This window comes from Rhinolophus sinicus, chromosome 8, assembly GCF_057876585.1.
Source record: "Rhinolophus sinicus isolate RSI-liver-muscle chromosome 8, RSI-T2T, whole genome shotgun sequence".
Lineage (NCBI taxonomy): Eukaryota > Metazoa > Chordata > Mammalia > Chiroptera > Rhinolophidae > Rhinolophus > Rhinolophus sinicus.
The window spans coordinates 47,462,072-47,474,582 of record NC_142508.1 but is presented as its reverse complement, the minus strand read 5'-3'; the positions used below and the strand labels follow the sequence as shown (position 1 = coordinate 47,474,582).

At 36.0% G+C, this 12,511-nt stretch overlaps 1 protein-coding gene across 2 annotated transcripts in view; it reads left to right on the top strand.

Annotated features, from left to right (window-relative positions):
• The first annotated feature begins 267 nt into the window (after positions 1-267).
• The window catches only part of UBA2 (ubiquitin like modifier activating enzyme 2), a 31,151-nt gene continuing 18,907 nt past the window's right edge, over positions 268-12,511 (top strand). Inside the window, exons 1-6 of one of the 2 annotated variants that reach the window (XM_074314413.2) lie at positions 268-472; positions 2,322-2,405; positions 3,398-3,468; positions 4,653-4,717; positions 5,965-6,065; positions 7,733-7,854. In XM_074314413.2, the coding sequence (XP_074170514.1) occupies positions 335-472; positions 2,322-2,405; positions 3,398-3,468; positions 4,653-4,717; positions 5,965-6,065; positions 7,733-7,854 (581 nt within the window). In that variant the 5' untranslated portion in view covers positions 268-334. The remainder of the gene's footprint in view (positions 473-2,321; positions 2,406-3,397; positions 3,469-4,652; positions 4,718-5,964; positions 6,066-7,732; positions 7,855-12,511) is intronic. The other variant, XM_019742723.3, reaches the window with a different exon arrangement.

The window sequence follows — 12,511 nt, the reverse complement described above, 5'->3', positions numbered from 1 at the left end:
TCTTTACATATAGGGGCATTTGTTTTACAACGTGTAAGGAAACCTTGGCTGGAAGTTCAAACCCCAGGCTACAAGGAGACCCTTAGGCTTCTTGTTGAGCCTGATGGCGGGTCTGCGGTCGTCAGTGAAAAGCACGACTAGGCAGGAGTACAGCCCCAGGTGCGAGAGGCCTTCTGCTCACAGTCCGCCCGGAGACCCAGGCCGCCCGCGCCTGGCGCCGACTGGCGGCCGCAGTGCGCAGGAACGGAAGCCGGGCCGCCCTTCCCCCACCCGCTTCCGGCTGCGGCTCAGTTCTCCCGCCTCCGCCTCCGTCGCTGCTCGTGGTCGTCCCGCCATGGCTCTGTCGCGGGGTCTTCCCCGGGAGCTGGCCGAGGCCGTGGCTGGGGGCCGGGTGCTGGTGGTGGGCGCGGGCGGCATTGGCTGCGAGCTCCTCAAGAACCTCGTGCTCACCGGCTTCTCTCACATCGACCTGGTAAGAGCCAGCCGTGCGCGCGGGCTGAATGGCGGGCCGAGGTGCCGGGGCCCGGGGGTCGGGACCCAAGTTGGGGGGCTGTGGCAGGCCAGGAGACCCCGGGGTCGTGGCCGAAGAGAGGGAGCCCTTCGGCGTGGATGGAACGGGTCTCGCCGCACGCTGGGCCCGCTGAGGACGCCGAGGAGGCCGCGCGGGCCCGGGTCTTCCTGGCGTCCCGCGGCGGGGCGGCCCCCGCCTCCCGGGCAGCGCCAATTTGTGGCGGCTCTAGGGTGTGGAAGCTGCCTCTCTTGTCTTTTCCCTTTAGAGCAGTTCCTGGCTTTAATGGGAGGCAGGAGGCGACTGAGTCCCTAGTGGATGTTGTGACTGTTGAATTGAAGTCTCCCTTAACTCAGAAATAATGATCCAGAGCAGAGGGTGGCGGTAGAGCATCCAACTGAGCGCTTGTCTGGATCCCGGCGAGGGTGTGAGCGGTTTCCTTGCGTTAACTCTTAATCTTCACTCCTACTTGTAAGGTTGCAAACGCAATTTTCATCACATTTTGTTTTTAACAGATGGAAAGAAAAGTGACCTGCAGTGGGGTTTAGTAACTTTACTGTGGGTCACGAAGCAAGTGGCAGCACTGCTTTGGGGCTCGCGCTTCTCTGTTCTGGGTACAGTCTGCATGACTGTCATTGTTATTACCATAGATAGTACACTCGCTTATTTGGCCAAAAATGTTAGTTAGGATCTTAACTTTTGCATTGGTGTATAGTGACTAATTTTAAATCAAATTATTTCCATTAAAGTAAACTTTAGAGATTGGAGATGTTGCCTAGAATTGGATGTGAGTTTAAAGGGTCTTAAGGTGTAGTGGAAACATGAAATAGGAAAAAATGTCGAGGTGGCTAACTGAGTTAATAAATGAATGATTGGGGGAACAGGATTTACACATTTTTCCTTTGGTTTTTGTAGGGTTAGTCTTTCCATTCAACTCTGAACCACAAACTAAATATGATTGTGCGTTAGCTGAAAACTACTGATATTTAAAAGAACCGTTTTGTAATAGACAAGACAGTGAATTTGGGCACCTGAAAAACAAATGCTGATCCTTTTTTATTTGGTTTAATTTTTGTTGTACATTTAGAAAATACAAATGTTTAGGTGATTGGTTATGTTTTGATGATTTTCACAAATTACAACCAAAACCATGAAGATGTTTCACAATTAGAACATTTGACTGCTCTTCATATAAATTTAATGAAATGGAATGAAAATGGCTTTAGTCATTATTTTCTTTCCTTATATTTACTTTTGAGCAGCAATTAGATTTAAAACGTGCTACTTTTTAAACTTGTGTAGAAGTTCTTCACAGCCCTCAGGAAATAATTGTAAATGAAATTGTGTATGTGTGAAGACTTTTGAATTAAAGAGATCAGCAAAAATTCAATAAATTGGTTTGCCAGGTATCATTTAAGAAAAAGAACAGGGCACAGTTAAATCCAGTGTTGAATTCAAAAGAGTAATTAATTAGATTGATAGATGAATTATATAATGTATTTTCAGTAAATGCACTTATAAATTTATGCCGTCTAAGGAATTTCCTAACATATTTGCCAGGATGATTGAACAACAATAAAAAAAATCCTTTCTAAAATATTTTTGAGAAAGTTATCTCTGAAGTTAAATCTTATTTTTTAATTTTTAATTATGCATTAAATTATTTTAACAATTTTGGTATTATTGATCAAAAAGTATTTTCTCCGCTAATGTAGCTAATATCAACAGTTCTGGGTTATGGATACTGAGAACAGTGATATTGCTTAAACATACCAGAAAATTTGTGATTTATCTGGGGTTTATGCATTTGTAGATTGATCTGGATACTATTGATGTCAGCAACCTCAACAGGCAGTTTTTGTTTCAAAAGAAACATGTTGGAAGATCAAAGGCCCAGGTAACTATATTTCCCATACCGTTTCTATTTATTCACTTATACTCTACCCTTTCATGGATCTTCTATATTTATGGTATCAGATTAATTTGGGCTCTAGTGGGAGGAAAAATATGGAGGAAGCCATCTCTTTTTAGCTGAGGGATTGTGAAGAGTAAAAGGGATATGTTGAGTAAAAGACTAAAGACGTCCTCCTTTTTTGATATACAGAGGAAATGGCAGTGCTTTGCCCCATCCTGTAAATGGTGTCCCTTATTTGAATTTATGATTGTTTGCTTAGGATGAACCTTTTGTTCCTACATTCCCTAGAGGTTGGTTGCTGCTATGTTTGGGGGCAAGAGAAGCTACAGCCTTTTTGTGGTCCCTTTTAAAAGAAGACTGCATCCCCTGAGGTTCTAGCTTCTAGCCACCCTGACCTTTCTTTAGTTCCTTGAATGTTCCATTTTGATTCAGGGTCTTAAAACATCTTTTCCCTTGCTTTTTTGCAAAATCCCACGCTTTTGTCCATTTGGCTCCCTTGTCTAAGGGTACTTTCTTAAACCTCTTAGACTAAATCAGATCTTCCTGTCATATAACAACCTCTACTTCTTCTGCGTATCATTTATCATAGTTTGTGGTTATATTTACATAAATGTTTATTTGATTAATGTCACTTTTGCCCCTAAGTGCCTTATACAGATCCTGGTACATAGAAGATGCTCAGTATATATTTGTTGAATGAATGAATGAATGACACTTGGTTACTGTATTTTATATTTTTGCTGAAGCTTTCCATTCTTGTAGAAGTGTATATGGGAGTGGAGTGACTCTCCTGTTATTTTATAAATATGTGTATATAGCTTAATTTTAATGAAATTTTGTCACATTTTAATATTTATTTTTTAATACCAGTAAGATATTATGTAAGTAGGTGAAACAGCAGTATTGTCTGCCATAAATCGGTTTGAAATACAGGTAGAAACGTTGTGGTAATTTAGTGTTGTTTGTTTTTCCAGGTTGCCAAAGAAAGTGTACTGCAGTTTTGCCCGAAAGCTAATATTGTAGCCTACCATGACAGCATTATGAAGTATGCTCTAATTATTATGTTGCAAAATTGTTTGTTATGGATTTTTAATTAAACTTTTAAAGTATAATGTATTTTTATTAGCCAAATATATGAGCTTGAAGTCATTCTGCTTTTTTTAAATGATTTTTTCTAGAATACTTAAAATGTAGTTTGTGTCCACATAAGTTAATTGGCATTTTGATATATATATGATTTGAATTATGTAGGTAAGAGGTGAGATATTTTAATATTTTTAATAAATAAGTTACTTGGAAACTTAAAGGATCTTATATTGTTTTAGATAAAAAGATGTTTTAAACTATGAAAATCCTTACATGTGATGATTCAGACTTTTCTAAATATATTGCTCTCATTCTGATTGATTTCAGCTGTGATCTTTTTCAGTTTAAAAGGTTCTTTCCCGAAATAATTTGTTTTTTAGGACTGTGACTTCTGTAATACAACACTGGGAATTGTGATGGGGTGGTAGTTTTGACAGTATATAAATATGCTCTGATCTCAGTAAAGATAAATAGAGTAAATATATAATTTTGGAAGTGGTGGGGCAGAGGGCCTCAGTTATCCTTTATCTATAGCAGTTGTCTAGCTCACAAGTAAATGGTATTAAAAATAATGAGTTCTTATTTGAGGTCTGGAATTAGAGAAAGTCTTATACTTTCTCAGGAAGTTTGTATCTCCATCCTTTTTATTTTCTGGATGTTTGCTCTACAAGCCTGCCTATAGCCCTGTAACCCCCTTACCCTGTGTTGCTTTCCCAGTGGTGCTAAAAGCGGGGACTCTAGGGGCCTGAACCCTGCCTGATCCTAACCATGTGAGGTGAAACCAGAGGCCAGGCAGATCCTGGGAATGTGTTCTTTGTGTGTTCCCAGGCACTTGCTGCCCGGACAAGGCCTGGTGGGACTAGTGAAGTCATGCCATCTTTCTGCTAGTTTGAAATGTTGCTCTGTGCCCTAGGTAGCTGGCCAGCAAGGATGTGTAGCCACTCGTAGGGACTGGGGGAAGTAATTTCTTTAAAATCTGCTATGATATTTAGAAAAAGTCAAACCTATCTAAAGGGTAAAGACCTCTAATATATCATTTACTTTTGCACTGTTACTTTAATATGCTTTTTATGGTCCTGTATTATAATGTGAAGATCATGTGGAAGGCTAGTTTTGGTGACCTTTTTTTGTTTTGCTTTGTAGCCCTGACTATAATGTGGAATTTTTCCGACAATTTATATTGGTTATGAATGCTTTAGATAACAGAGGTGAGATTATTTTAATACTTTTAATTTCTAAGTATTTTCCTTCCCCCATAACAAGGCTGTTTACACATTTAGTATTAATCATAATATTTCCTTACGACTCAGAACTTAAAGACCTAAAGGGAAGTAAGGTCAGTTTTATATCTTGCTAAATGATTATAATTTTAACTAGACCTGGTTCCAGGCAGGAATTTAGTTATCATACTCTGCAGTTCTACCAAAAGGTGTGAATATAAGGGAACTGAAAACACTCAAGAGTGTGACAGCATAGCGTATGTGCATGGGTGCTTGTTTCAGATTATCCCAGCACTTAAACACTGTCACTTCCTTGATTTATGTGGAAATCTAAGAAATATCAATGCCCAGATTTTACCCAAGACCACTTAAGTCAGATTCTGTGAATGGGGCCATATTTTTTCAGTTTCCCAGATGATTCTAAAGAGAATTCAGGGCTGAAATCCACTGTTTTGAGAATGAGGCAGCAGGATGCCAAAGTTAATATAGAAACCATGGCTCTTGAATTATTTTAAGTATAGCAGTCTGGTGCTATAAGGTATCAGACTGGATTCTATTAGACCATTTAAGCTTTTCACAATGTGGGATGGTGTTTCATATAATCTAGTATAGTATCGTATAACCAGTTTTATTAATAGATCTGTGTGTCTGGAATACGGGATGAAAATACTTAATAGTCCTTGCCTGTAATTCTTTCCCCTGTGTAAAAGTACATCTGTCAAGTGGGTTTGTAACAATTTTGGACCAGAGACGCAAAAATAAAAAAACATGCAATATAGCATGAGAAAGGGTCAGAAGGACTCTTTTAACTGGACTCATCTTCTTTCCCCTAGCTTTAAACTGCCTTAATACTTCGAAGTTAACTTCCACAGTCACCTAACTTCCACATATTACTTGATAATTAGGAAAACTGCAAGTTAAGTACTTGAACACATTGAAACAATGTTTTAACCAAGGTTAATAGAGTAGGCACAGGAAGAGTTAAAAAACTACTTTGAAATTTTAAAATTATGTATAGAGGTGCTTTTCCAGGGGTAAATTGGTGGTATAAATTATTTTTATTTGAAATTTTACTACTGAATGTTTCTTAAATGTTTGTAACAGTTGTATTACTCTGGTCGTAGCTGTAAGAAAATTACACATAAAATAAAAAGGTTGGGTAAATGTCATCCTAATTAAAGGTAACTAATTTCTTTTTTCCCCCATAAACTGCTAACTAGTTATTTTTCTTACAGCTGCCCGCAACCATGTTAATAGGATGTGTCTGGCCGCTGATGTCCCTCTTATTGAGAGCGGAACTGCTGGTTATCTTGGACAAGTAACTACTATCAAAAAGGTAAAGGACTTTTTTTTCCCTCTCTCCTTTCCACATACTTATTTGGGACCTTGAGGATGAGGGAGGAAGTAAACTTGGATTTATATATTGGATGGTCAGCATCCAATTGTACTTAGTGATTGTACTTAAGAGAGAGACAAGGAATTTTGTGTCCCTGTAGAACTTAGGACACCGTAAAGGTACTCAAAAAGAGCATAGGCAGAGATCTTTTATCTCTTGGCTAGTTTGATTCATTTAGCTTGTATATTAAAATCCTTGACTGGTAAGCATAATAAACTTGCCTTTTAACATTTTTTGTAGACATGAGACATGTCATGCTATAGTTGATATATGGCAAACCAGGCTTCTAAAAAGTTACTTTCTGTGTAATGAAGTCTGGATGTATAGATGTGAAAAGTACATTGAAAAAATTTTTTGATGTATGTGTGAACTATTTAAACACTTAGCTAAAACTAGAGAATAATGGAGCAAATATCTGCATTATGATTTATTTACTGTTCAGATCTTTATTTCTTTTAATTATTTCAAAAACTTAAACATAGATACATTGGAAGAATGGTTTTACAGATTTTGAAACTAAAAGGAATTACACTTTACTTGAAATTGTTTTTGTTCATTATTTGGCAGTTTACCCATGTTGAAAATTGTGGCTCTACTTCATTTGTTTTAACTGTTAAATATTACTCTTGTTTAGAGTAAATATTCTTATTTAGTCTCATTCTACAAAGACTTGTAAGTGTCACTGTGTATTAAATTTAGTTATTAATAAATCAGTGGAGGTCTTTAGGATCTATTGCTGGGTCAAGGCAGTACTCTTTTCCCCCCCCCACTATGACAGGAGTAACTGCTTGCCATATGACCACCCCCAAGAAAGCATATTGGAAAGACCCCAGAAATGGTATTATGAAGAAAACCCTAGATATGCTGCAATTTATATTAAAACAATATTTGCAAGTTTTAGTTCTTTAACCATTGTTAGAAAGACAATTCTCATTACTATGATCCTGAAATACTAGTATGTATTAAGACTGAGGTTGGGAATGGCTGAGATGAGGAATATTCCATGGTTTTAAAAAATTGTTTCAGGTGTTGTAAACTTCTAGGGATTCCTTACAGTGTAACTTAAAATGTGACTCTGTCAGTAAAATGAAGTGTATTTGGTTTGGTAATACCTAGTATTTTCCTGTGTATCTAGATAGCGCTTGAAATTAATAATTACTTTTAGTTCACTTAGTTTTTAGGACATTATATAAGTAAGGCTCTGAATAATATTTAAATAATTGAGTTTCACAACTTTGAGAGTTAATTGGTTGGAAAGCTGCTTGTCTTTCTAGTAGTTTTTCTTTCTGTTTAGTGTGATCACGGTAAACTTGTATTTGATATTTAGGTGCAGTCACTGTTATTTGGCTTTTTGTAGATGGTATTCAGTGGGCCAGGAGTCAGAGGAGTCCTGGCTTAGCCTTCGCTGTAACTCTGGTTTATTCAATTAGTTTTTATATTGTAGTTCCTTCTCTGTAAAGTAAGGATTTTGGAGTCACTAATATTTTAAAATTTAAACCCAGTTGGAATGTAGGCGAGTGAATGAAATATTTATGATTATACTGTCTTATAATATTGAGAAACCACCATCAGGGGTAAATGTTTTTTCACATATTTTGACTTTGCAGGGTATCACTGAGTGTTATGAGTGTCATCCCAAACCAACCCAGAGAACTTTTCCTGGCTGTACAATTCGTAACACGCCTTCAGAACCCATTCATTGCATTGTTTGGGCAAAGTATTTGTTCAAGTAAGAGTATATATGTTTCTGGGCATATTTTCAGAACTGATACGGGAAATGGGGTCATTTTTATTTAAAGTCTTGGAGAGATTGTACTTGATGATTGTTATTTTAAGTATGATGAAGGGACACTTTAGTATACGTTAGTATCTTATGATATTTCTTGGGTTAAATTAAATTCAGCCAACATTAAATGCCTGTCTGGTGTTTTTCTCATAATATTGTGGTTATGGGTCATTGGGAGACAGGCATGTAACTAAATGAATACATATCTGTGTATTTGGGAATATAAAAACATACTTGCAAAAAACTCATTGATTAAAAAAAGAAATGATGGAAGTTAATATTTTGCAATAATAGTGAAAATACTACATGTGAAACTGGTAGGATGCATTGAATGTGGTAGTTGGAAGAAAGGTTACAGGCTTACATGCATAGAGAAAGGTGAACATTAATGAGCTAAGGATCCAACTTAACATTAGAAAAGAACCACAGAATAAACTCAGAAAAATTAGAAGGAAAGGTATAATTGAGAGAGCAAAAAGAAATAATTGGCAAGTATGATCATGAAAAAGAGAGGAGATAAGTAACTAAATGGGGAATGTAATTTCAGATAGCACAGATTAGAATGATAATAAGAAAAAAAGTGGTAATCACAGAAGATTGTCAATACATTTAAAATTTTAAAGATCTAGTAAATTCATTTGAAAAAAACATGCAAGACCAACTCAGAAAGAAATAGAAAGCCCAATAGTCCTATGCCTTAGGGAAATTTAATCAGTCATTTAAATTCTTGTGAATAATGCAGCAAATATATATGAATTTACAGGTGATTTCTATTACATTTGTAAGGAATATATCATTCTAATTTTATGTAAACTCCAGAGAAATTTTTGTAAAAATTGAATACTTAGTTCATTATGTCTTTGATAGAAAACCAATAAAGGTCTGTATGGGATAAAAGGAAAATTATAAGACATTCTCATTCATAAATGTAGATACAAAAATCCTATACAAATTTTAGCACATAAATTTAGAATTGTATAAAACAAAGTATACCATGACCAAGTTGTATTTATTCCAGTAATGCAAACATGGTTTAACACTATAAGAATCTAAAGTCATTTATTAAAAAATTAAAGAGATGCAGCCATAAAGAAGAAAGAGATCTTAACCATTTGCAACAACATGGATGGACCTAGAGAACATTATGTTAAGTGAAATAAGACAGACAGAGAAAGACAAGTACCACATGATCTCACTTATATGTGGAATCTAAAGAAAAGAGTAAGTGAGTGAACTAATCAGAAACAATTTCAGAGACATAGAGGAAAAACTGAGGGTTGCTAGATGGGAGGAGGGGTGGGGATAAGGGGGAAAGTGAGGGGATTAGAAAACAGTCGGTAACCACAAGATGACCACGGGGTTATGAAAGTTAATTTGGGGAATGTAATCAATAATGTTGTTAAGATTGTGTAGGGTATCCGATGGACACTTGTCTCGTTAGGGAGACCACCTCAGGGATGATGTAGATGCTTGATCACTGCGCTGTCCACCTGAAGCTGAAGTTGAACAATAATGAATGTCAACTACAAGTTTGTGTGTGTGTATGTGTTTGTGTGTGTGTGTGTGTGTGTGTGTGTGTGTGTATTCATAAGAAGCAGCGTGCTGCATTAGGAATAGAGACAGTGGAAATGTAATGGCTCTGTGCGATGTCAGAAGGATAGTGGATGGGGGTTGACACAGTGTGAAGGATATAAATGATAAACATCTAAGTACTTGTTTTGTGCACCTGGAACTAATAAAAATAAATAAATAAAAATAATAAAAGTCTATAATCTAAAACAGACAAAAAAATTAAAGAGAAACTGTAATCTTAATAGATGTAGAAAAAGCATTTGGTAAAAGTTAGCAAAAACATTTTTTATGAAAAAAGTAAAATAGAAAGACAACTTTATCAACCTGATAAAAGATATCTTAGAAACCTATAGCAGACATTGGTTTTTTTTATTTTTTGATTAAGGTATAATGTACATGCACTCAGAAAAGTACACATATAATGGTATAATGAGAAAATTTTACAAAATACACTTGCAAGCTTTATTTATTTGACAAACTTTAATGACCTTGATGGTTTTAAGGAGTACTCGTCAGATGTTTTGTGGGATGCCCACTATTGAAATCTGGTGTTTTTCTCATAATACTGTGGTTATGGGTCATTGGGAGGAAGACCCCTGAGGTGGGTTGCCGTTGTTAGTACATCATACGTAGGGTACATGTTCTCAACATGACTAACGACTATTTATGGTGGCCTTGATCACTTAGGTAGTGTTTGTCAGGTTTCTGCTGACAAACCAAGTTACTCTCCCCCTCTTCCTATACTTACTGCACTTTGAAGGGATTTCACTGTGGAGCCCAAATCTAAGGAGTGGGGAGTTTGGGGAGTTGTGTTCCACCTCCTTGAGGGCAAAATATCTACATAAATTATTTGGAGTTCTGCCTGAAAGATTTGTCTCTTTTCACTATTTACTAATTTATTCAATCATTTATAGCAATATGGACTCATTGATATTGAATGTATTTTATACTTTGGGTTGTAATCCAACACTATTTTGTGCTCCAGTTGTTCCAGCTTTGGCCATTAGGAACTCTTTTCAGTTGTCTCTGTGTTCATGACGTACCACCATCAATGTCTGGGGTTTTTTGGAGCAATTAAACTTACTTTCTGATACTACTACAAGACACTGCAGGCTCATCTTTTCTATTTCCTGCCCCAGTCCTAGAATCAGACATTTCTCCAAGGAGCCCTGGTTCCTTTTATTAAGGAATGGCATAAGAAACCAAGGTCTGAGTGCTTAGGCATGCCACTGGAGTCTTGTTTCTTTTAGGCCCTTTTAGCTGACACACCAAAAAATAGATTTATACTAATCTGTGTGTATACACAAATCTGTAAATATTTCTGTATCTAACCATTCGTCTCTCTATTAAGCTAAACATGAATCATACTAATGTCTCCAATGCTAATCTATTACCACCTGGATCATTCTAGCTTCCTACCCTTGCTTATCTGTAAACTCCCACTCCAACAGTCAGAAGCCTGACTCTCACTATTTGCCATCCATATACTTAATACAGTCATTTTAATGATAAAAATTTTAAAGCATTTCCTTTGAAATCAGGGACAACATGAGGATGCCCATTAGTGCTACTTGTGTTTGGTGTTGTAATGAAGTTCCTAGCCAGCACAAGACAAGAAAAAGAAAATACAAGCTTAATTATCTAACTATTATATTGCTTTGTACACCTGAAACTAACTTTAAAAAAGAGTCAAAAAAGAAAAGAAAAAATACAGGCTTAAGAATTGGGAAAGGAAAAAATAAAACTCTTGTAGTTTGCATACAATATAGAAAACTTACACAAAAAACTCCAAAGAATCTACAGACAAATTATGGAAATAATGACAGTTTAGCAATATGGCCAACTAAAAGATTATTAAAAAATCAGTTGCATTTCTAATCACAGCATCAGGCAGGTAGAAAATATAAAAATAGATAACTCACTATAAAAGCATATAACTATAAAATATAATTAAATATGAGGCATCAAGAAGTATGAAATAACAGAATAAATCTTAAGATATATACACCTCAGAAAGTTAGTACTATTAGAACATAAAAAGAAGTACCAGATAAAAGCAGTGTGTTTGTGAATCAGAAATCCCAGTATTGTCAGCATGTCTCCAAATTGATCTATAGACTGTAATTCCAATTAAAATCTCATCTGGGATTTATTTGGAACTTGTTTAACTGATTCTAAAATTTATATGGAAGAATAAGGCCTAAGAGGAACCAACACATTCTGGGAGAAGAATAAGCTGAGATGACTTGCTCTAACAGACATCAAGGTTTAATATAAGCTGAAAATAATTTAGTGTGTTGCTGGTTCAGGGATAGAAAAACAGACAATTGGGACAACGCAGAGCTTATTACTGAGGTTGCACAATAGAACCCAGATGAAAGAAGGGATTAAATAAAAGGACAGTTCATTATCAGTGTGAGAAAAATTATATTCTCCACTTAAAACAATATATAGAAATTAAGTACAGATACAGTATTTAGATGTGAAAGGTAAACTAAATCTTTATAATATAGGAAGAAATCTTTATCTTCAGGCTTAGGGGATGACTTCTGAAGACGAAGAGTACTAACCATAAAAGAAAGGATTGATACATTCAAAGTCATCATATAGCTCTTGTCATCAAAAGACATTAAATGATGTACAAATAATAAGCCGTTATATGGGAGAAAATATTTGCAACATATATAATCAACTAAAAATTGATCTAGAATATATTCCTACAGTAAGAAAACAACCTGACAAAATAGTACAAATGGGCATTTTTTTCACTTAAAGGGAAACCCAAATAGGTAATAAACAAATGATGATGTGTTTAACTTTATGACTAACTTGCAAAATTAAGAATAAAATCACAATAAGATAGTATTTTGCACCACTAGGAGGAGGTGAATTGATAGGAATTCTTATATGCCATTGTGGGGTGTGGAATTGGTACAACTTGGGATATTCTAAATTAGTTGTGAGGAGAGTTGGGAAAGTAAGCATTTGTTCATAATATTTTGTTGTACATAAATATTTACTACTTTTA